This window comes from Patagioenas fasciata, chromosome 1, assembly GCF_037038585.1.
Source record: "Patagioenas fasciata isolate bPatFas1 chromosome 1, bPatFas1.hap1, whole genome shotgun sequence".
NCBI classification, from domain to species: Eukaryota; Metazoa; Chordata; class Aves; order Columbiformes; family Columbidae; genus Patagioenas; species Patagioenas fasciata.
The window spans coordinates 106,969,744-106,996,188 of NC_092520.1; the positions used below are offsets into that span (position 1 = coordinate 106,969,744).

General features: G+C 38.9%; 1 protein-coding gene across 1 annotated transcript in view; it reads right to left on the reverse strand.

Annotated features, from left to right (window-relative positions):
• PHEX (phosphate regulating endopeptidase X-linked) overlaps nt 1–26,445 on the reverse strand; it is a 108,067-nt gene that overhangs the window by 71,961 nt on the left and 9,661 nt on the right. Inside the window, exons 4-9 of the mRNA XM_065858813.2 lie at nt 10,650–10,736; nt 9,338–9,564; nt 6,031–6,099; nt 4,026–4,142; nt 1,180–1,263; nt 730–875 (exon numbers count right to left, since the gene is read on the reverse strand). Coding sequence (XP_065714885.1) covers nt 730–875; nt 1,180–1,263; nt 4,026–4,142; nt 6,031–6,099; nt 9,338–9,564; nt 10,650–10,736 — 730 coding nt within the window. The remainder of the gene's footprint in view (nt 1–729; nt 876–1,179; nt 1,264–4,025; nt 4,143–6,030; nt 6,100–9,337; nt 9,565–10,649; nt 10,737–26,445) is intronic.

Genomic DNA, 26,445 nt, shown 5'->3' on the forward strand with positions numbered 1-26,445 from the left:
CTTTTGTAGGTACTATGTATTAGTGTAAGCATTCTGTCACTAGAGACAGAGAGCAATAGTGTAAGAATAATGCTTCTGAAATAGTCTTCTTTTTTCTGAAATGTAAATTCAGTTGTGGCCACACTGTACAATCAGTAAAGAATGATTTTTGGAGACAACAGCCTAACAACATGTTTTTATTTGAAGTTGAGCAAGAGGCCTCAGCAGAGATAAAATTGTCACAGAAATCATTTGGATGTCATCAATAATGATGACCGAAAACAGGATGTTGTTTTCACATACATTTTTTCATAACACTGCCCAAAGTTGCCTTGCTTCTCTGTGCAAAGCACATCTATAATGTTCAATCTGAGCTACCTGCATTTTACAGCTATGTTCTAGAGGTGTAAATGATCTCACAAGATATAAGACTCTATACAAGTAAGAGATGCTGAATGCATCTGCAAAAATAGTTTTACTGCAACCTATGTTTTCAGTAAAAAAAAAAAAAAAAAAATATAAATATATATATATATATATATATATATATATATATATATATATATAGAAACAGCAAATTCTCCTTCCAGACACAAGCCAATATCTATATTGTCATTCAGGCAAAAATAAACAGACCTTTTGCCTAGAAATTTGATTCCAAGAATATCTGAAGCACCTGAAAAACCCAGGAAAAGCCGAGCACTTAATGCCCCCTCGTAAGTGTGGGTAAATTCATCATAGGATCCTTACTTTTTCCTTTCATTTTCAAGTATCCCGAATAAATCTTTGAAGTACTGGGGAACACGGACAATCACATTTTCTGAAGGACCTATATCTTTGAGTTCAGGGTAGAGCTTGGTGTCAATGACCTTCTTGATGTATCCCAGCCAGTCAAACTGCAATGACAAAGAGAACGCTGGTTAAAGAAGATTATGAATAGAGATTATTTCTTCATGAAGTTGCACCTTTGACACTGATAGTTTCAAAGCTTTAATAATTAAAATTTAGAAAGTATTGCATTTTGTTATTACACGTTTTCAAAAAGTAAAGTCATAACTGTGTTTAAAAAAATATATATCATAATTGAGTACACATGTTCCTAATGATATCACTTCAACATGCTTCTCTGCATAATAAAGGCAATTTTAATCTTACAGGTCAGACATTAAGATAATAATTTTGTAATTATCTCCAACCAACCTGTGGAATCATGGCACTAAGCTCTGATATGTTCATTTTATTGTACATCACCTCACTTGTTCGATTTTCATATGGAACCATGATCTGCGGAAAGAAAGGGAAAAAAAAAGAAAAGAGAAGGAAAAAAATCAAACAAAGGATTATCTTGCAGGTGCCTGCTCTTAAATCATTACTGCCCATCATAATTACACTGCAGAAATATCTCCAAAGCTCTTTTCCAAGCATTTATGGCATTAACTTCCCTTTCTGAGGATGGCATTTAACTAGTAGAAATAGAACAGAGTTCATTGGTATTTTAACTCATTACTGGGAATTTAATGGGCTGCATGTCGTCTTTGAACATATTGGACCAATTTTAGCTCTGATTACACTAAGGAAATGAATGTTGATTCATAAGAGAGAAAAGCACACCTGGTCCATTCATACTTATTTATCCCATCACATCAGGTAGAAGCCAGCTCCAAACTACATGGTTTAAAATGTCAAATCTGTGATAGGTATGCTGGAAGCACATCTCATCTCTTGGATTTGAAAATGTTCTTACTATGACCTGATTCCATCTGAGGCAAGAGCCAGATACATACAAGTTTCTCCTTGTTTTACGCCAGCATCCTGACATCCATAGCAGGAAACCTGGGTGTATGGGCCAGACATAAATTGAAAGAGTTTCAACCAGACCTCTCATCTGGGTGACCAGGGGAGCCAGACCTCAAGATCTTCTGTAGCATCTAAGTCCAAGGACATAGCAAAAGAAATCCTGAATATAAAGCAAGTCTTTTCGTAACTGACAAGGAACATTCAGATTCCAAGATGTCAGTATGGTTCATAACAGAAAACTAAGTACAAGATACAGCTCAAAAATTTATCAGTGTTCAAGAGAAACAAGAATAACCAGTGGCAGTTTCAGCCCCATTCTAAGCTAAATCCTTTACAACAGACTGTATGCTCTGCAGTTTAAAGAGGACAGAGATTGGCGCCAGACTAACCAGACAGCTGGCAGTTCTCCAACCAAAATTCTCCAGTAAGTTTTTGTGGTTGTACTATTGCTCAAGCTGTACAGGAAAAAAAAATTACTTTCTTCTCCCATTCTGCAGACTTAATTTATCTGACAAATCTTTATATTCTTCTTGAGTCCGTTTGCTCCCTTCCTCTCGAAACTTTCCCTCTTCCTCCAGTAATTCAAACCTACTTGAAATCTTCCTTATACATAAGCTCTCTTGTTGCATGCCCCTCCTTCCTATATCCAAAGTATCTTCCCTTTATTCTTACTGTCTCTCTTCCTGAGCAGACAATTTATCCATTAAGCATGTTCACTTAAAATGAATAAAATGAAAGCCCTGGTAACAAACAGGACTATCTCCTTTGAAATCATGGTAAGATATTGATATAAATCATTGTGCTCATTAAGGATCATGCAACAATCCATGTCCCTGGACTCACGCCTAATATCTGGATATATTTTAGGAGGATTATTCATACTAAATGGAAACTAGGTAACCATGAGTAAGTATGACTTTTTGCATAGTGGTATTGATCCTGAAGGCTGTTACATGATCCATGTCATCTTATGTGGCAACTTCACCTATATACTTTGTGGATTAAAGCTCTGTAAAACATTAAGTAAAGCATTAAAGCTACCAGAAGTATTGATGCATCTTCTTATCACATTACCAATAAACAGAAGAAACATTTCCTGCTTTTCAGGTCTACTGAGTCACAACAAAGTATCTGCTCATTAGTCCATCCAGGCTAGGTAACTGAAGCTAAATATGGAGTTTTATTTAGAGGTTTGACAAAATTTCACACCTTTCAGCAGAGAGATGGAAACACTAATTTACAGCAGTTGTGGATGGCCTTCAGTTCTGCACACAAGCACCACTAAGAAGCATCATTGCCTTTCCTCCTGTAGATGGCAACAGCAGAACCCAGGGAAAAGTCATGAAGCTGCATCACCTGTCCTGTGCTTCTTTGTTAACAGGAGATCCAGCATTTCACAGGGGAGAGTGGGAAAGATAACTTCTTTCCTTGGTGATGTGAAGAAATCCTCAGCTCAGCTGGCAGTTCTACAAATCAGTGTCAAGTTTGTAGCCCTAACTTTTGCTGGTTTCCCAACGCTGAGGATAACTCTTCTATCTCACTTTGGAAGAAGCAGAAACAATAACGGATGCAGAGTTCCCAGAGTGGGCTTTCTGTAGTATCCATACTGACACAGGGATATGGGAAATGAGAAATACTTCTCCAGCCTTCAACAGTCCTAATACCTAAATTAAGCTCCACAAAAGGGTAAAAATGTCTCCAACTAAATGAGTCAGAACTGAGCGTCATTTAAATCTGCTAAGTTCAGTTGGTCCCCTAAATGAAAACTCAGAGTGTCTCATCTCCTCTCCCAGGGTAGCTGGCGAAAGGAGCTCAGGAGCTAACTGGGGTGCTACTGTAACCCCCACCCTCTCACCACCAAGTGTCAATAATCCACCTCAGTCTTGCACTGCTTTGAGACTGTTCCTCAGAGAATCAGTCTGGTCTGCTTCTTGAATAGTAATGTATTCACAACACAGCTGTACAGCAGAGATTCTGCCCCAGCTCAAAATCAAGAAATAATAACAATTTAAAGGACAAAGGGTATTTAGCCATGTTCCCCACTGCCCACCCCGAGAATAATCAGTTTAACAACTAAGGGAGGAAGATAGTTCATCTTTTCTTCATCAGGTTCTGCCCCTTTCCTTCTGCTTCCAAAAATCTTTATTGCTAAGGCTGTTGATAAAACTTTCCATTTCGCAACAGGATTGCATTTCTTTAAAAAAATTTAAAAAAACAAGCTAGCTTCAATCCCACATTAAAATACCAACCTCAGCTATTTTAACTTCCAGCTTTAGAACTGACTTCATATCAGATTCAGCTCGTGAAGCGTTTGCACCCAGAAGCACTGCTGTATCAACCATGAACTGCAAAAAGGCATCTCGGTACTGTAGAAAAAGGGAGAGAGAAAAGAAAAAAAAAAAGTGTGAAATGATTTGCAGTTGAACACAGCTGTAGCAATAGGCCAGAAGTGCCCAGCTGTAGCAAGGAGTATAGTACTTTGTACTTCCATGCCCTAGAAACCAAAGTTGTACTTTCCTTAACTTGAATACTTGCTGTCACCAAGGAGAAGAGAAATAACACTGTAAACTTACTGTGCAAGACAGACAGAGATACCTGCTGTGGTTCACAGAACATAAATGCAAATGACAGTTCTGGATTAGACAATATTTATAGCTCTTACTCTGGGATTCGACAATGTGTATGAGTGTACATCAGTATTTTATGCAAACATATACAGTAATCAATGTAGGACTGAAGAATTACTTGCATACAAGTATAAGCTTAGTGGCTGAGAAGACAGGGAGATAAAGGGATGCTCTGCTGAGCTCCCTCCCTTATTCCTTCCATGGCATTGCAACACACATACCTGCTTCAGTGCTCTGCTCTCTCCATGCTATCCTAACAAAGCACATTTTAGTCTCAGCATATATACACAAATGCTAGCAAAATGCACTGTACATAATGATACTGTAGCGATTGCTGTGTTATCTCTGCTCCCCACCCCTCCCCGCATAATCTTTCAGAGATTTTGGAGGGATCAGATTGCTCCTCATCAACTCCTATCAGCCTATAGTCCAACAAAAGCAAAAAAAATTCTCAGTGCATTTCCACCTTAAATCTTTTAGTAGACAAAATTCTTTGTATTCTGGCATTGTCTAGTCTGATAGATGTGACTGAAAAAAACTTAGTAACATCTCAGGAAACTCAAAAGGGAAGCAAAACTGCAAAACCTTAGTATCAATTACTTGCCCCCAACAACCCAAGGAGTGTTTTTCTTTGGGCTTTAGACTGCATGTGCTGGATACTGTCCACAGACCTTCATCGGGTAAAGGGGGAAAAAGGTGTTGCCATTGTCAAATATTGATACATTAAAGCCTTTGCAGAAAAAGCCCTGGGGGTCATTGTGAACACCAAGTTAAACATGAAACTGCAACGTGCCTTTGCAGTAAAAGCGACCAACAGCACCCTGGGCTGCATTAGGCAGATTGTTGCCAGCACGTCAAGGCAGGTGATCCTTCCCCTCTACTCAGCACTGGTGTAGCCACAGTTGAGTGCTGGGTCCAGTTTATGGCTCTCCAGTAGAAGAGAGACATGGCAGTACTGAAGCAGGCTCAGCACAGGGCAGCAAAGCTGTTTAAAGGACCAGAGCATCCTTCATGCACTGAGAAGCTGAGAAAGCTAAGACTGCTCATCTAAAGAAGGTTCAGGAGAATTTCATTCCCATGTATGCATACATAATAGACGGAAAATAAAGAAGGCAGAGAGCCAGATTGTTTTCAGTGCTGCCTAGTATTAGGATAAGCAGCACTGGCACAAACTGAAACATGAAATTTCATCTGAACAAATGAAAACATTTTTTCCACTAACTGAGAGGGAAGGGAGGGTGGCACAAGTTGCTCAGAGAGGTTGTAGAGTGCTCATTTGTGGAGATATTCAAAACCTCACTGGATACTGTCCTGGGCAACTTGCTGTAGCTGACCCTGCTTGAGCAGAGAGGATGGACTAGATGAATTCTAGACGCCTCTTCCAAGGGGGAAGAAGAGCAAGAGAGGGTCCAAGCCTTACAAAAACATTTATTTGAGAAACTTTGAAAGACTGTCATAGTGGTGGTGGTGATGGTATTTTCTGATAGAAGATATCCTGAAAAGTCTAAATCTAAACAAGCCACAACTCTTTCCCAATTTGAAGTTCAACAAAACAAAAGCAACAATAGAGACACACACAAACAAAAGGAAAAAATGGTTACTCTGAGTTCCAGTTGGTAATACTTACAGATTTAGCTTCTGTGGTATTTTCTAGGTAATCCTCTCGAGATGCAAGAGAGAGGCTTGCTTGATCAAGCTGTTAAAAATAACATGAAAAAGCATTTAATAGGTAAATTAATCAGAATTCAAAGGTAGCCCTATAAGCAACCTTGGAAGAGTTCATGTTTTTCTAGCAATTATGGTAGATGTGTGTAAATATCTGATACATAAAACATTGCACCAGGATGCACAGGATTTCAAAATAACAGAAAAATGCTATACTGTGCTGACAGATGTTACATAAATCAAGTTACTGTGATCTGGGAAGCCTCAGATCCCTCCTGCAATATCTGAGCCACCTACTACAGTAAAGAATCACCCATGCGATTTATGTGTTAATGGCTCCTTCAGTGAGTAGGTAAGGCAATAGGACTGGGTCTACAGGATCAGTTTATGCTGATGACCATTCATGCTATACCTATTTCAGAGGCATAAGACCAGTTTGAGACCAATGCTAGTCTAGTGTACAGACCAAATGCTCATTAGGCACTGGAGCATGTTAGCTGCTGTGTGCCTGGAAAGCATCATCAGCCTTCTTTGACTGAAATGGAGGCTGCACTTTTAAGCTTCACCCTAGACCAGCATTGAGTGCTGCATTTGGTTTTTAGAACAGAGGTACTGAAACAGCTGGATACCAGCCACAGAAATGATGGCATGCATGCATGGGAAATTGTTATGCCTCCAGTACATTAGCTAAAGATGTTTCGTAGATCCAGGTGTATCTTTGAATTCACTCATCTTTTTGATCTAAACATGGATCATATTTGTTGGTCTATAATCACCTTAAGGTTAGAATAAGGTCTTCAACATGATTTCTAAACCAGTCCTGAAAATTCATTGAGATCTGCACTTAGTCTTTTGAATCAAATGACTACATGGGAGTATTAGGATACTGTTTCAAGTTCCTAAGAAGGCAAAAAACACTGCAGAGAGGATATCTTAAAATTACTACTGGAAACTGGGATTTCCCAAAACACTTCAATGTAATCAAGTTAGGTTAGTGTATGGAAGCTGAACATAATTCAACCAGCTTCCAAATTCTGAAGATACTGATGGGAAGGAACAGTTTTGATGTTCTAAAATTTTTATTGTGGTGCTGTATATGTTTTTTCTAAGACACAAGTCTAGTGAAGAGAGATGATAGTCATTCATACAATTTCACATAAGTCTTTTTTAATCTAAATCCTACACCATTTATACTTCACCTTTTCTACATTTATTAAAATGACTAAAATAAATACAACTAGAATCTCAAATGAATCAATAAATGTAGTCTTTTCCTCTAGTGACTGATGTTCTCATGTTTTAAAATATAACAAACTCAAAAAAAAAATCCACTGAAAGTAGAGTAGCTGTGGTGCTCAGTGCAATTCTGACTCTTTGATAAACAGTATCAACTTATTTTTTCAGCATATTGAAGCAGAAAGAATATACTCTTATGCTTTTCATATGTATGTTCTGGCAATAGTTAACTTCAAATGATTTTATTTATTTCAATTATGTGACTGTTGCATGAAATGCTCACCCAAATTTTCCTGGCTTAAGATTTCACTACTCATTGAAAGCAAGCAAGCATGAAAATGAGATATAAACAAAAAAGTTAGCCAACTGCTCCAGCCTTGAGGAAAAAAAAAAAGAGAGAAAAGGATTATGTTAAATGCCAAACAGAGTTTCAAACAGAGTTTTATTTGGAGTTTCTACTTTTTTTCTGATCCATTCATGATTTTGCAATGCTGAACAAAAATAATTTTGCAACAGAGCTATTTTCACAAGCCGACTGAAATACTCACTGGTACATCTGCACCTCTGAGAATTTGTTAAAACATGGACACAGTAGGATACTGGCTGACGCATTTTGCAGATTAAGTTCTTGATCAAATTAACAACAACAACAGAATATCCTATGGAATAACATGTTATTCATAACATCCAGAGCTTCAGTGATTTAGACACCTAATTCTTAGGTGCCACTAGGCATACTGAGTGAAGACACTACTAATGTGAATTCATTTCCAAGAGACCAGCAATAAGGATATGACTGCCCAGCCCTTCACTGACAGGTGAATTGGACTGAAATATTATGACAGGAGAAATACCTAAATATCTCTCTTGATCCTACTGTTTCAGGCCTTTGAACAAATAATCTCCAACCAAAGTAAACCTGAAAGGATCTGAACAGCATCTTAGCAGAATGGCATCTTTAGTATAGCAAACCGTTGATCTGCTGTTGACTGTTCAGGAAAATGTCCCAGAGATGACGAAAAGTCACCTTTCAAATTCATACCAGTTATACGCCTTGTTCAAAAGACATTTTAAAAAACTGGCTCAAAATCAACACCCACTCCAGTGCCACCACAGTTAACTGTTATTTGATCCCCAAATGCTTGGCTATATTCCCCATATTCTTGGCTATATTCTTACAGCTAGCAAAGATGTTAGCAATGTAAGGATCATAGATCCTATTTTGCTGCAATGAATGGCATCATAACTCTCTTCCTTGTCCCTTCTGTCTTGCCTTCATAAACTATTCTCTTATAGCAGTGGTGGGCTCAGTCTACTCTGACAACAATGCACTTGGTACAGGCACTCAAGTCTTGCCATGGTGACATCTCACAGTAATAGTTACAATTCTCTCTGGAGTTTTGTCAGACTACAGTGAGGCAACATTTCTTGGGTCTTTTTCTCACCAGTCTAAACTGTTGTGCAATGTCATACACTGTTAACAAACTGGCAATGCTTTGGTCCAAAAGCAATACCATTCAGTAAAAAGATAAATTCTGCATTTCAGGTTTAGAAGGGGTTTGGGATACATTGGTGTTGTAACGTGCTGTCTAAGCACAAGACAACATGTTCCCATCTAAAGAAAAATAGTTCAAGCTCAAAATATCTGCTATTGGCACACCATTCTTCATCTTCACCGACAAAAAACATTCTTCATGCAACTGATGAGTCATAAGCAGCATCCAGAACACCTCCAAGACTGGATATCCACCTCTCGTTTTCACATACATAGACCCTGGATATTGGTCCTCTGGGAACACATTTTACCTTTTTTTGCTATTTCAAAGGAGAAAATACCCTTACAGAAACATTTTTCAATAGGATGTATTTTCTAGTGACTTCTGCATTCCCATAAATTGACACCTACGTACATCTGTAGGTTAATAAATAATATCAACAATAGCTAAGTATAAACATTTGGCATGTGTGTTTTTTAAAAAAATGAGATCACAAAATACCATGCAAAATAACCTATTAGATATGCTGTATTGTACCTTCAGGATATACTGATTGGAGATTTTGTCATCAGCAGCCACATATAAACGGATGAAGACAGAGTTACTGTATTGACCACGGAGAGTTGCCAAGGCTTGGACTAAGCTAAACCTCCTTTCTGACCACAGTCCTTCGGGTCCAATGTTGGATTCCAGCACAGGCCAACGGAAAGGTGAATGCCTCAGTATGCTCAACAGGGGTTTCATGTCAGCTTTTTCAATTTTATCTGAAACATCAATGTGTGACAACAATTATATTCCAGAAAATTAAAATCCAGCAGCAGCCACATGAGACAAAAAGATTTATTGGCATTGATCAATTTCTAGGCAAGACAAACAAAATAACTGAAATCCAAAGCCTCTGCTCTGCCTGTGAGCTCAGAAGCACGGAAGTCCAACCCAATTCATCTGAATCAAGAACAAGAGAGGCAAATCAGTTTATTTCAAAAAAAGGCAAAGGGCTGGAATTAAGTCAGTTAAAAAAACACATTCCTCACTTAGGAACGAACATAGAAACTTCACTGGTTCCAAAAGGGGGTTATTGTACATAATCAAGGCTAGAGGGGTCAGCATCTCAGCACCGAGGCTCTGGGTTAAGCTGTCTTAATTGCTGACAGTCAGACTCAGGTTGTACTGGAAGAAAACTGGCCAGGAAGCAAAATCTGAAAGAGTCAGTCAGGAGAACAAAGGGCACTTTGAAGGACAAAGTCTGCTGCCTCCCCAATTCACCTTTCACCTGTGCAACTACATAAAGGTAGTGATGTGCCCCAAATTAGTGTACATCACCTTGCAGCAACATTTACAAGCTCAGGAAAAACACTCAACCAATGTGGCTAGAGGGCTCCCCATCCAAACTTGTTTTACAACAAGATAACTCAAAGCTGAAGAGTCCATAGATGTCCATACCCAGACCCGTGAAAGTGTTTTGATGAAACGTATTTAGAGAAAGGTAGAAGGTGCTGAGCAACAGGCTCTTGAAAGTTGCAGTATGAGATTTTAATCAAAGGGCTCCTCTAATTTACCAGGCACTACCACCATACTTAACAGGGCACAGTTCTGGCATCCTGTAAATATCCCTTCACAGTTCCCTGACAAGCAAAGTTCTCTGCAAATCTGACTTCTTGTGCCTTGGTGTATCTCAGTCTTGACAGCCACCCTCAGAATCCAGAAGACACTCAGCATTCAGTTGAATCCAAATCAGTGAAACCTGTACATCTGCACAAGCTTTCACAGAGCTCAGCAGAGAGCAAAAGAGCCTGCCTTCATAAACACAGGTAGCACATACGTGTTCCTCTCAAATCAGGCCACTTACTCTCATTCATGCAGGAGGCGTAAAGTATCTTGGCCTTCTGTACAGCTTCACTGTCTCGTCTTTTGCTGATGGGTTTCTCAAGCAATGCTGAAAAAAGAAGTATTTTTTTTTCAGTGTTAGAAAACGTAGGAACTGTTTGTCTGCCTCAGCATTTGCTTTAATCATGACATTTATGTAATTAAGGATGAAGTTCCACACATTTTCTGAAGCAGTAACATGTACATAAAAGATATTTGCACTTTTTCCACCCTTAACAGAGAATGATTTTTTACTTATTTAGTTTTAAGAGGACTGTTTTAAAGCCCATTGACAGACACTGTTCATTCCTCATCCTCACAAACAGCCAACCTTAAACTGAGGGAAAAGGGAATCATAGGGCAAAGTAGAAACCAGTGGGCAGGGTAAGAAGTCCAGAATTCTTTTAAGTGGCTCAGTCTCTGGTGAGTTGAAAGTTCAGTTGTACGCTGAAAGATCAGGATCTAAGGGAGAAGGTGAAAGGATTCCAGGAGCAAGACCACTGGTGTTCACTTTTGCCAGCTCTGCTAAAAAAAAGCAGCAGAGAACTGTCCTGTTGTCTGTCAAACGCACAAAACCTCCGTCTTTTAAATGACACAGAAGGACAAGTGTTCAACTACTATTTGAAAAGATGCACTATATAGCTCCCTCCCACTATAGGTGTCAACTTCCTTGGTGCCTGAAAGCCAAACTAGCTTTTCTAAGCTGTCATCTCGCTTCATTCCTCACATGTTGTCATGGACATGAAATAGCATCAAAAGTGCATCCGAATCTCAGCAGTCCACTCTCAGCTGCCTCAAGCCACTTTATTCATGTTGTAAACTAGCCATGATGCAGCTGCAGTTACACATACTATAGCTAAATGCAGAGGCAGCTTAGTCTCAGTGAGATCTATCAGCTCTGGTGCAGCACAGCATGAGCGTGTCCACAGACAAAAGAAGCGAGGTAGCACTTGAGCACAGCATGGAAGCAGGGCTAATAAACACTGTCAGACCTCATCTGGTTTTGTAAGACCCAAACAGGTCCTGCACAGCATTAACCTTATTGTTACTTGGACCACTGGAGAGAGTGGCTTTGCTGGAACCATTCCAAGTCCCTCCTGTTGTATGCTCAGATAGCACTAAGAAGCCTTGAAACATTCAAGAGTACCTTCTTTATATTCCCCAAGGCTCTGGGTTTTGAGAGGGTTTACGAGCAATGGCACAGTGCAGATTGGTGCCATGTGATGCTGTGCCTGAGCTAAGAAGCATGCTCCACACAAAAAGGGAACAATGTGCAACACAGGAGTCCCAGTGGCCTGATGAATTCAGCAGAGGACCACTGGGGCTCCATAACATCAACCGTGGCAAAACCAAACTGCTTCCACAGAGAGCTTAATCAGGTCTCAATGCAGCGTTATTCTTCTCTGCCAGAACTGGCTCGGCTGATGCAGAGTCCAGAAGAGGTGGTGATTTTGCCATCATAGAGCAGCACCCTCCCGCAAACAGGCAGTAGCTGCTCGCTCTCCAGCCCTTACCCCTTCCAGCAGCTCAGAGTCCTCTCTCCAACGTTACCTCTCACGGGAGGCAAAAGTCCAGCTGGGTGATACCACTATATTCTGTAGCTGAGAACACTCTGGGCTTGCGTTGTTCCACTTACCTTTAGGAGCTCACTGTTGAAGGTAGGATTTAAAGACATTTATTTACCAGTAAGTCCCTAACACCTCAAAGAACCTGCCTGCTGCAGGATATTCCCCACTTGTGCTTACGTGAGCACAGATGCTGCTGACATCAAATTGTTTATTAGTAAAAGAATACCCTAAGGATGAACATAGCCACTTGTTCTCTGCCTCCAATCACTTTTCTCCTAAAAAAAAAAAAAAAAAATTCCAAAACTCATTTGTTTGGATCTTTAACAAATGTAATTGTCCTGGTTTTGTTAAAAAGAAGTTTCTCTTGCAGTGAATTTGCCTGTCAGCTAAAGCTTTCATATTAGCTGCATTTTCTTGGAAAACTGGATACATATTTTGGTAAACATAGCAATGGAATGCGAGGTTATTTATAAGGATTGATGCACATCTCATGAGAGAGGCAACGAGAAACAGGTGACCAAGAAACTGACCAACAGAGTATAACGTCCCATTCGCGTGAATACTTCATATAAAAGTGGGAGATCACAAGGATCTCGCCCCTTTTCCTTATGGCCGACATTAGGAGAGGACCTTGCTAGTTGTCCCTGTGAACTGAGGCCTAGTGACAGACCGAATCCAGTTCCAGTTGGCTGCCTCTGCCTTCCCTTTTACTTATGGATAAGCTTTTCCCTAAAAATACTGTTGGACAGTATTCCAAATTGCTTTAGTTTCAAATCCTCAAATCATTAATATTTCTCTACTTGTTAAATACAACATAATACAAATCATTGACACTTATCTGCAGTGTACACAGTTCTTAGCAGAATAATCAGGCCTGTTCATGTTTCAAGAATGGCATTTTAAAAGAAACTATAAATGAAACCTACATAAAACTAAGGATGAAAAAATACACTCCTATTAAAGCTATTGCAATAACTTCTGTTCCTTGCCAGTGAACTGCACAGCCATGAAATTTTGAAGCTAATAAAATTCAAAGGCTAAAGCCCAGTGAAAGCTCAGGAGAGATACAGAGGATGTGATCTAGTAAAATAAAATAAACTCTAGAAAAACACTCGCACAAAATCCTGTTAAACTCAGAGCCAGTGTTTTCCCATCAGACCATCTCATTATGTGACAAAATGAAGCTGTAACACTCCCTGCACTTTTGAAAAGAATGGGGTGAGGCAGATACTGACATTTTACTCAGAATTCATTTATGAAGAAAATTCTTGGTTCTGGTGACATAAAATCTAATGCTCAAAAATAAAAGCCTTAATAAGATGGTTGAATCCTGCGGACAGTGAAATAGGGGATGTGATCCATAAGTGCTCTTTAGGCTATAATGTTCCTCAGCCTCAATCTTCCAGAAGTATTTGGAAGCTCAAACTGATCAGATCCACTTGATTTCTGCATTAGCTAATATAAAATACAAGTACAAGGTTCAGAACTCACAAATACATGTGGATTTTACAAGTCCCTGAGTATTTAAATTCTTCTTCAAGAAGAAGAGGAAGAAAAGGCAAGATGCTATGCATACTAATAAAAAATATGGGTAATCAATTAGCCTATCTACAAATTGCTGCATTCATGGAAAGAAAGTCACTACTGTGATCGAAATCAATGAAGACTCATCAAGCCGCCTTTTAAATTAGCAGTGTCAGGTCCAGCAACTAGCCCGGCCATAGCAGCAGGCTGCAACAGCTCCCTCCTGCACGGAGCAGATCTAATTGTGTGGGTTGGTGGATGCTGAGCTCTGCAGTGCAGCATTTGAAAGGGCTGCAGATCAGAGTCTCTGCTCTCCCAGGAGCTCTGCAAGTAGAACAGACCTGCTCCGTGGCTCTTCTGAGTTCTGAATGGCACAGAGAGGCACTCTCTGGACAGTGATCCATTTCTTGATGTGTAACGTGGCATTTCAGGCACTCATCTACACTGAGGAAAATGCCAGCTGGTGACCCCTCTGCCAAAATTCAACTCTTTCTTACAGCTGGCTTGGAGAACTGCCTTTCCACCTTGAAAAATTTTAACGGCTTCAGATATTTTCTGTTTGGACACCAGAATGAAATCAAAACTTATGAGGTCTTCCAAGGGATAAGAAAAGAAAGACTATCTCAGATCAGTTAGTGTTCAGCCTGATGAGATACCCACAGACGTGCTGTTGAGTTCCTTGCTCTGACTTTCCAAGCACCTGCTCTCATCCCTTGCTAGGGGATTGTATGTATTCATGCAAATGCACTAAGAAGTTCAGTCTAACAGATTTTTCTGAAGTCCAGGATATGGAAATAGAAACTGGCCAAGTTAGGGAGATCAGGGTTACCTGTGTTATGACTAAAGCAGCTCACTTAACACTGAGGACAATTGATTTTGTTCTTCTTGCAGTTTTGTTCTTTTCTTAACTCCGTTTTCTTGTATCAAAATTAAAAGCTCCATTTTCCTAAAGTAATCTTCCATTTTAGGACTCCAAACATTAATTGAATTCAACTGTCTATGGACAGTTGCAATAGACCAAAAAAAATATAACCTTCACCACATTCACTGATTGTAAAAGAAATATTATCCAACTTGGATCAGCATCTTTTAACTTCATCTTTAAATATGAATTTTTAGGAACAAATGGTTTTGACCAGACTAGGAAACACACAGCACTCCAAAGATATTAAGAAGAAAACAAACAAACAACAACCAAAATAACACCACCAACAAAAAACAACAACAACAAAATCACACTTGAAATAATATTTAATTTGTTAGCTTCCAGTTAAATGTTACAGTGCTAGAGATGGAATAGCAATCTAGCTGAAGAGATTACAAAAACCCTACAGTCTAAGCTGATTTACAGTCCTCTGAAAGAGCACAGCATTATTAACAGCAACCACAATTTAACAACTTATTACTGCTACTGACTTACAACACTGGCCTGTCGCAAATTCAAAGCAGAATACCATAGCCAAAAAATCACCAGGACAAGCAAAGTGAACCAGCACATCTTAAGCCACCTCAAACAAAGCCTGTGATCAAGTTTCCCCAGCCAGATATAAAGCACACATTTAAATGGCTGCTCTAGCAGAGCAGCTCTTGTTCAGTCACATCTTTTACCTCCTTTACTTTCAAATTAATTCCAAAGTCATTCTCTTTAGGATAAAAGGGATCTTGGCCTGTGCTACTGATCTTAGCACCTCATTGTCCCTGTTTCTGTAGGCACAGGATACCCAGATGCAAGATTTATGTTTCTCTTCACATAAAACTCATTTATGGGAAGTGTCAAAACCTATTGGTAATTCTGCTTCATGGCACTGAAATAACATAAATCATCTCATCAAGCAACTACCACTTACATAGTCAGAAAGTGGCTAGAGGTGTTCACGATATCCTAAACTTTCTGAGGCTGTGAATTGCTTCATCATTCATTTTCTTCTACCAAGGGGCTGAGAGCATGGAGGTTCCCATTGCAAAACTTGCCCTTCTGGCAGCCCAGGCAGGTTTGCATCACCACTCTCCCTAGCTCTTGTACAAAACAGAAAGACTCAGTATCACCAGCAAAAAAACACGCCATAGCTGCGAGTGATCCTCAGCTGTCTGAATTGTAGATACTTGCATAGATGGCCAAGGGAAAAAAAAAAAAAAACACACACAAAACCAAAAACAAACAAACCAACACAGCTGAGGTGGGCAGGGAGCTGGGGTTGGGAAGGGAAGGAAGAAGGTTTAAATTGTGTTGCCTTCAGATACTGCTTTTCCAGGGCAAGACAGCTAAAAAAAGGTCAGTTTCCTGTGGTTCACTACTCTACAGTAAACAGCAATCATCTGCTGTTAAAAGCAAGAGTGAGGCACTTTTTGTAAAGTAAGCCTTGCTGGTGAGTGTACGTATTTATTTAATTGCGTACTATTCTAAAACTACTAAGGATAGTTTTGTGGTTAAGTGCTACCTTTAATCTTACTTTCCATTTCTAGCCCCTGTTGATTTTCCAGCCTACTGTCTTACACAGCTTCACTTTGGCTTTCAACCACCTTATTTTATTTATGGCACTGAGAAATCCAGTACCTTTCCCTCTTCTGACTTGGAGTGTGTGAAGCAGGGATTGTACCGCCAGATTCACTGGGGAAAGAAAGATGCATACCATTTATTCAGATTAGTAATATTGATTAAATTTGTCAGTGTCCTGGTCTGCAGATTGTATATATTCTGTATGCTATCAGACAGTTTTCTACATTTTCAGATGAGTTGCATTCCTGAGAAGAACTATGTGATTCTCTAAGCTTATTTATTTTTCTAGAGAGAACAATGTAAGTTTCTCTGCACTTTCCAATCCTAGGTATGGAAAAAATATTATACTAGTAAAGACAGTAGCAGGACTTTTTCCATATATTTTTGTCCTTATCCTTTTACAAACATTTGCTATATGTAGTAAACGCAAAGTGATGTGTTTGCATAGTGATATTTCATGATGATCTGAAGTATATCATAGTGCTTTATATCTTGAAAAAAAACAACTGCACATTTGCATGTGCAAATATCCTAGTGAGAATATGCTTGGACTTTAAAAAAAAAAGCCCCACAAGAACCTCAAAGGGACATTCAATTTCCTGGAAAGTTGTAACCTTGGAGGAATGACAAACTAGAAGCAGACAATTAATTCAGCATGAACTCCCAGGGCAATGCTAGAGCAGTCTTAGACTGCAAAAACAGAAGCGTACCACAGTTGGGAGATGGTCTTGTTGTATACAGGCCGGTGAGACAAACAGTAACACTAGCTGCCCTTTGACTGTCCACATTTTTAAAACAGTGTTGGACAACTGGACTGGGAACAGAAAAACACTGACAGCCTTTTGGGTTTTTCCTTGGATGGAGTGGCTTGAGAAACACAAGAGAAAGGGTGGGGGGTGAAAGCCATGCAGTAAGGAAGCACGATTTAGCTTACAAAAGATGGGGGAAGGGTGATGGGGTTACATATGAAAGTACTTAACCATCAGAAAATGCTTGGTGCCAAAGAGGTCTTTAGTCTATTGAAAAAAAGGCACAAGGAAAGCCAACAGTGGAAGATGGAGACAAATTGAGCAGTGAGAGCGATTAACCACTAGAGCCAAGCAACCAGAGCAGATAGTGGTTTCTCTGAGCCTTGGCCTCTTCAAGACTTGATGGGGTCTTTTGGAAGATAAGCTTCAGCCCAATGTGAATTATGTTTTCTCCCAGTGGAAGCTATTGAGCTGCATTACATGGGTAATGCAATTGTCTCTGATACAAGAAAGGTCAGAAGAGACAATCAATGGTTACTGCTGGCATTGCACTCTGTACATTTAGGATAATGATCTCAAAGCACTCTTAGACATGTTAGACCAAGGAGATACAGCCATTACCCATTGTTGCAGATAAAGAAAGTGAGCCACAGAGGATTAATTCCTCCTTATCTAACTCATGTCAGAGTCCTACTAACTGGAACAGTGCTCCTTTATGAGCATAAATCTTGTTGAATTTGATCCAAACACTCAAAGAGCTTGATCCTTTGGAGATGGTAAATGTCCCTTGGTCCCATTACTGTCAGTGGAAATGAGAGCTGCTTAACATTGCCCAGATGATGTGCAGTACTACAACTGAAAGCAATTTGTAATGCATTGTTTTCAGGAGCAGATCCAAAAAGCAGCCCATGGGCTTCTCAGAAAACAATGTCTACCAATTCACTGGGCCAAAGACAGAAGATGCTCATTTGTCAGCTATATCCCCAGTACCAAAACTTCACACAAGAGCAAGTTCTGCCTTCAGTTTGGGTAGCAGTAGCCAGCAGCCAGATGTTTGCTCCATATTGCTTGTTTATGAACTTCAGTTTCTTAGACCAAAATGCAGAAACTTCACTTGCAGAAAGGGAGTTTCCTTGTAAATGACAGAAAAGGTGGATTTCTCCTTCAGTTCTTGAACAATAAAAACCCTGTTCTTCGCCCTCCAATCTATGCTGTTTTACAGCTACAGGGGTCAGATTTCTAAACTGATGAGGAAAAACTTAAGATATGTTCTCTCATGTCCAGCTATCAGTCACAAACTTTGTTTCCTTCCCAGGTTAGCAGTATTATGTGCTACCTCTGTGAAGAAGCAAAAATCAAATTGTCTTTTGGAAATTTGCAGCAGATCTTCTGACGCCAGCAGCAGGATGTTTAAGGATGTCCTGCAAGGAATTTCAGTTTAAAAGTGGAGAAAACCTACTTAAACCTTGGTTTGCATTTCGCAATCAAACGAAACCTGCAACACTTGTGTGCAGAATGTCATTCCATGAGGTCCCTGAGACATTATATAATTATGATTAATCTAGTCCTCATTAAAAATGTCTAACCCTTAAATCCCGTATTTTATTCACACTAAAGAGCTATGGCAAAAGAGTTCCTGAAAAGCAACCATAACCCCTAAAATCCAAGCAGCCAGCTGCACTAGTGCCACTGAGGGCATTCAAGGACTGCAATTATGTCATGAAGGCACTGCCCTTCTTTCAGACTCCCAGTACATTGGATTTTAGAAGTCAGGTTCAGTACAGTTCACAGAGCAATGATTTGGCCAGGATGCCAAAGGGCACACAAAAAAAAACCCCTTCAGAACCATGCTGCTGTTATGGAAATCATAGCTAGACAAATGCACAATCTTAATTACAGTAATGCAAGCTTACATGTACCAAGAGTAACTATTTCAGAATGGTTTGGGGTCAGCTGACATTCATTTAGAGTATCTTATTTCAAAGTCCTTTTTTTCAGAGACTGAAGTTAAGCAGAGAGTTGGCAGTGGCAAGTTTTATGGATGAGGGCCTACAACGGGCACAATGTTCTACCTCAAAATAAAAGCACTGGCCACAGAATCTAAAATTATACACAGGACTGTTGTGATCACTTGACCTGCGGTAGCTTCCCTGTCTTGCTCTGTGAAAATATGAGTTTAATAGATTTAACACAAACAGTTCAGGTTATGAGATTATCAAAGAAAAGAATCTGAGATATATATATATATATTTATTCTCATCAATTTGGAAACTCGATCCCTAGAGCTGGGAGGTGTATAGAGATAGGATAAACAACATATATATATATATACATATGTGCTAAAAGGAAGTGACAGACTTAACTGATATATTTCTAAGCTGTACATGGTTCTTGGGAACAAGTATAGTCAAGCCAAGATTTTTATTAATCTGTTCTCTCAAAGCACTCTCCTGAAAAAAGACAGAGATTTCTCCTGCTATAAGATGCAACATTTAATGTTTCAGTACAACTTTATCTTCTTAGCAGGTTTATTAGTACAGGTCATACTTCAGCACTAATACAACTGCCCAGGTTCTGTTTCAGAGCTGCTTTGCATCTGGAAGCCTCAAGAGAAGAGCAGACCAAGTTCTCACCTGCCTGGAAAACCCCAGAGAAATAAACCTCAGTCAAGGGTGCAGAAGCCTACTTACAGCTCTCTTCTGACACCTGTGTAATCCAATTTCAAACAAAATTTCAAGGCCTTATTGAAGTCCATCATGCATTTAAAACAAGTTGTTCTGAGAATTTCTCCTGCTACGCAATTTTAGTGTATAGCATAACCCATTTCCTCTATTAACAATTGATAACAATATTTGGTTTTTGAGTTTTCCCTAAAATATAAAGTAACCTAAATGTATTTATTTTTTTAAACTACCTGTTCTGCTAATTGTTCTGCACTGCTGCTTGCTAGTTCAGGTGTCTGGTGCACAGTCCAACATGTGCAGTCTGGAAGTCTTCATCCCCACCAGACTCTTTACAAAGACTGAGCTGCAAACGACTGTTTTTTAAATACGAGTTAGTTTCCAGTATTCCAAAATTTTAAAAATATACTGTTTAAAGATGTAGTTTTCACCCCCTTGCAACTAAAAGGAAAGATAAAAAAATTTTATTTCACCACTAAATAATTTTTTAAAATACCAGCACCATACTTACATTAAGGGTTATCTTTTTTCTTGGTGGCTGTGAATATTGCTTTATTTCAGAGGACTGGAAGAAAAGTAGTTAGAGACTAATGCACTACAAAAATATTTCAATTCATTTCATGAATGCTTATTTTGAATTTCTAATGCATTATGGTCCAGTTTTCCCTACTGTTTGCCAAATATATATTGAAAAACAAACTAGCAAAGGCTTGCAAGAATCTTTTTTCTTATGCTTAAAACCATCCTTGCCTAAATAAAGCTTTTCCCTTTGGTCCTACGATAAAACAAAACAGCAAGTCAATACATTTTTCTGATGCTTATAAAATAAAAAGCTTTTAAATTTTACCAAATCATATATTATTTTGACTTTCACATATTTTTTGTCCTCTCCTTAATCAGCTATCTACTGCTTTCTTACCTTTTTTCTATCAGTTCCCCATTATAAATAATCAGGTCACTAGGGTCATCTTACATAGAGTACACAGGGACTTTCATAAAGGCAAACTCCTTGTTCACACAGGAATATGAAGTTATCCAGAGTAACAGACACACCTCTGATTGTCCAGCCACTGGCCATATTGTATATTCTCCCCTTTTGGGAAGGCAGAAGCATCCAGGATGCCAATGAACAGGGCTACCGGTCCCTTTTGGAGGGCCTTGTGTTGGCTCACACAGCCTCAGATATGTCTTAGATATAGTTTCCATATTTTCATACCATTAACTACCAGTGTATTCTGCATCTCCAGAAGTTCATTCCTCAGAACTGTCTTTGTGTAGCTGATGCCTTAATCTAGGCCTGCCTTGTTTTGATAAACTGTATGTCCCTCACCCCTTGTTTTACTTTGTGGGTTTAGGGGGTTTTGATTGTTTTTACTGGAGTGGTTTGTTGTTGTTTTTGTTTGTGTGTGTTTGTTTGTTTTTTGGGAGGGTGTTTAGTTTTTTAAAGGCATTTAATGATGATCAACACATCATTAAACCATTGGAGTACACAAGTTTTATAGTTGATACAATTAATGTCCATCAGCCTATTTCTTGATGGCAGCTTCCATCTCTCTATGGTCAGACTAGTTACTCTTGAAAATAACCAGCCCATCATTATCAATTCCTCTGACATTCTGATAGAACATGATATAATTTTGAATTAATTTGCATTAACGTGGATGTAATTAATATTCATGTCCACAGAAATTAATGAAGATTTAATAATTAATCAATTTGTATATGTTCTCATTTCCAAGGAACATAAATCAGGTAAAGCAAACAAATGGTTCCAAACACCAGTTTCATGAAAGGATGCTGTATGTATACAAATAAACCCAACTAATATGCTGACATTTTAGGGTTGCCTCCAGTCCCCCATGAAGAAATTCCTCAATCCTTTTCTTGAAAATCCATTTTAGCAATACAGAAGTTCTCATGGAAATAGCATTCAAACAGCTGTGCTTACATAAATGCTTCCTAATGCTGCTCAATGCCCTAATATACAGTACATTCCCTAAATGACAATGCTGTTTGTTTCCACAGTAAATTCTCCGAGTTTGTATATAAGAAGATAAGCACATCGTGTGAGTTCCTCCAAAAGTCAATTAATGTAAGTGTACACAAACTGGAACAAAGTCAAAAATGATCTTATGGGAATATAGGAACCTACATTCATAAATCTAATTTCAATAATAAATCTTAATCTTTTGAGCAGTGTCTCTCCCTCTCCTAACCTGCCCCTCTAGCCTCCCAGTATTATGCTGTAGGGGATAACACATCATGGTAACATTAGACACGAGCGTTTAAACTGCATTTAAACCAGAAGACTCTGACATCTCAAATCATTACAATAGAGGTAGAGATCCATACCAAATGGCAGCATTAAGCTTTACTTCATTATATTAATACTTTCAACATGTATTTGCATAGGGTTTTTTTTGGTTAGTCAAAAAATGGGAAATCAGAGGCTATGGATGGCTACGCCCCTTCCAAGGTACGAATCCTCCTCTGCAAAATTACCAGTCTAAAGTACAGTCATATAGTAATTTTGAAATTCAATATCTATAGATACAAACATATCCTCCTTCTGCAGGCAACAGCCAAAACTGAGGTTCACTGTAAACCCAGAGGGAACATCATGCTGTGTGTGGAACAGCAGCGGGCATAGGGCTCACAGGACACTGCTCTAGTATCCCAACCAGGGAAATGTTGTGGGAATCCTGTGGCTCAGTTACTGTGCTGCCTTAAGACCTCATTTAGGAACCAAAATTATCTCCTTTCTGTACTCATGGTTTCCCAAAATCACCCATTACAAATACAACTTCCATTTCGAGCAGCCACAAAGCCTGGAAAAGGTCCTGGTTTCTCCACCTTTGACACAGGTGTCTCGTTTTACTAAAAAGCTATAACTTGTTGCCCAGAGAGATTTACCAGACCTGTGCTACTAATGTTTTTTCTTACATTTGGATGCATAAGCCGTTTTAGGAAATATCTGGATCACCGAAAAACAACCACCACCAAACAAACAAAAATACCAAACAGCCTGCACCACTGAAAAGAGATCCATTTGTGGTAGAAAAGACCAAACAAAACACAGTGTTAAGCGCTGATGCTGTTATCTTGTTATCCAGGAGTAGCTACCCAACAGATGATATTGGAGGCAATAACAAAATGAGTTTTACAGGTTTTTGTTTTGTTTTGTAGTGTTGTTTTTTGTCTGGTTGTGTGCCATTTTGTTGTTGTTGTTTTGGGGTTTTTGGTTTGTTTGTAGTGGCATTTTTTGTTTGTCTGTTTAATTACTGCCAGTATTCTCCCGCTTACCTGTGACAGCTGTCAACCAGCTACCTCTGAAGGAAGGGAAAAAAAAAAGCCACAAAGACAGGTCAGCTACTACAGAAACCTATGGTTGAGTGTTGGAAGCTACACTGCAGATTTCATGGGCCATATCCAAGCCATCCCAGTGGTCCCAACCAAGCACCTGTCGAAGGGTGGGAGAAGAGAAACCAGCCCTAAAGAGCTCTGTGGTGCAGGGTCTTCTGTGCAGGACAGCAGCCACTTAATACCAACTTAAGGCATTTGTCTGAAGGACTATCCTATGGTCAAATAGTATAAATGTCCATGTTGAGATACTTCTACCTTGCTGATTTTACTTAAAAAAATAATATATTTTCTAAAGAAAATAATTGTAAGTTATATTGGGCAATGTTGACTACACTGCCAAGTTATTTTCTTTGCTGTCTGTCTCATGTTTTTAAAAACTCATGCACCATATCCATTTCTTTCCATTTCCATTCTTTTCCATTTTCCATTCATTCCAGGTTTCCATTTCTTTCTTTTTGCCCCATAGGAAATTTCTCACTTTAAATTGACTGGGATTCAGAAAATAGCCATGCTAGAAATCTTAGTGCAGCAAATTAGTCTGAAGGAGGTGTCTCACTGGGCCAGGGTCAGTATGGAAACTTAATCTGTAAACTGGTTTCCACAGACATAAATTAAATTTTAAAAGCCTAGAAGACAGGTTCACGAATGATTCACATAATTTAAATCAGCTCCTATGCAATGCTGAGATTTAGGAATGTTTGCTTAGTTATTTGTTGGTTGGAGATGCTTTGTTTTTGTTTTGTTTGAGTTTTTTCTGGTTTTATTTTTTAATTTATTGCTTCCTGCATAGCCACTTAAAAACCAAAACAAAACAAAAAACAACAACACACACACACAGAGCTGTATATCATTGTTTTGCAGACTTCAGAAAAAGGAAAAGAAACTGCTTGGTTCACAATCTACATTCACCACAGGTAATAGGCACGGATTTACTTGCCTCAGACTCCCAGTCCTGAGTTATTCACAAAAAGCCACTTGCATCTCAATGGTCAGACAATAGCGGTCCTAAACTTTTAATTAAGGTCACCAATCAGAATGGAAAAATTGAGCAGAAATGTAAATAGCAGTGCAGGAAATTTAATATAAGTGAAAAACATATTAATTCACAGAGACATTGCAATCTTGAGCTGACAGAAGGCTGAAATAGTTGCAGCTTGAGATAACTTTTCTTACAACAGATGCCACAGTCAAACCATTGTTTCCATTCTGAAGGACTCCAAGAGCTTCCTCAGAGGCCTGGTGGCACTTGCAGTGGTGGTTTTTAGCCGGTGAGAGGCATTTTTTTTAACATACCTGCAGTGTATCTGCAAATGAAAGGCTGGCTTCAAGTCAAGGACAGTCTGGTCCAGCCAGGAATGGTTAACTGAAATAAGAATATCTCAGTCCTTCCCAGGACTGTTCGATAATGAAACAAGAAATTCTAACCTAAATATTAGATGCCCATTAGCTGGATCTGGGTCATAACCAAAACCACAGGTGTCTCTCCGCCTTTAAGATATCTTTGGCTATCTACAACTGTCTTCTGTACATTCCATCACAAGGATGAAATCCTGCTATTGCTGACATCCAAGGAAAGACCTACCCCTCATTTCACCTGGCTAGGATTTTATCTGTTTTGTATAGCCAGGAGATCAAAGTGAGTTACACATGTGGTTTGTGGATTCCCCTGAGAGCAGAAAAATAAATCCCAGTGAACCTCAAACAAAGGACAGAAGAGAAATTAAAGGGGAAATGTTGATAACATTTTAGTTTGAATCCATCCTGAGACAGTTAAAGTCATGGAAGCATTATACATACATATATATATATATATATTTGTGTATATATGCATCTATACACACATTCCTACCCCATAAAAAGCCCAAGTCTTACAAAAAACAGGATTAACTATCATATTACATTTTGCATATCTGGAAGAACCCTGAAATGAATGTTTCATGTCTTGTTCGTTCAATCAACCAGAGATAGGCAGGGAAAAAAACCTACCACTCGGTAGTTCTCAGCTATTTTCCGCTGACCCATTGCCATTCCTCCCTTTGGAATTCCCCATTAAAGCACCAAAAACATCCACCGACACAGAAAATATTCTACCCTTTCTTGAAGCTGACACCTCCAAAGTCATATACTGTTGTGTGTCTGCAAGATCACACACACACAAAAGAACCCCACAAACACACAAAAAAAACATGCACCAAAAAAACACCACACACACCACCACACCACAACTTTGCTCCCAAATACATAAATATTTAATGCAGGGTTCAGTACATTATACAGCTACTCTTACCACTTTCTGGTAAGGTAAAGCTAACTCTTACACTTGCTACCAATTATCAACTGGAAGGTGTTCTTCCATAGCAATTAGACCTGAGTAAAAAATGAAGATTCCAGAAGATCAAAGATACCCATATGTAACACAAGCCATACATAGGTCCTTGCACAACCAACCAAACTCCCTTTCTGTCTAAGACTCAGGAACATTCAGGGACCAGAAAACAGATTAGATGTTTAAATAATTTATTTTAAGTAACATGATTTTTTAATATATTTCCTGAAAAAAATACTTCTGTCTATATCACACCATCAAAGAATATCAAATATGAAAAAATGTGGCTTTCTGGCCAAGCCATGTTATCACTTTAATAGCTTTCTTTAATATGATAAATATTTCAGAACACAGAACCTGCATAGTAACCAGCTCTTTAAAGACTGGGGCTTTTTTAATCTCCTGAGTGTCAAACAGGGACATTTACAATGAAATACAAAGTTCCACTAAGAGTTCTTTAGGAAGGAGAGATTTAATTGGTTTCCAAAGCCTCCTTAGTCATATATATGTTTCTCTATGCATCTTACTAAAACTTTTGATAGCAAAGTTGTGGTCATCCACAAAGCAGTAACTCAGAGTGTCAAGCGTATTGAAGTGACTCAAGTTAAAACACATACAGAGAGGGCGAAGTTACACCTTGTTGCAGCTACCAACATGATAACATCAACACTTCTTTTCCTTTTCCGTTCTTATTACCAAAAATATATTTTGGAAAGTTTAATAAAAAGTTGAGGAGATGACAAATGTTATATTAAATCAACTCCTTTACACAACATTTCACATCTTTGCTGTATCACACCGAGGAGCAGCTTAGGCCTCCTATTAAAGTAATTATCAGGCAATTCGTTGCACCCTTTTTTGATATGGAGTTTCCATTAAGCAAATACTTCTCACTTAAATGTTTCTTTCTTTGTCTTGCATTTTCCTAGCTAGCAATTAGGAACTTCTAAAGGGACTGCAGTAAGAAAACCATATGAAAGTGCGGCCTACCATCATGTCGTTGATTAGAGTCTGTAAGAGAGGAAATCAAGGATGAGTCACAGCTTGCTCCTCTATATTCAATAAGGACTG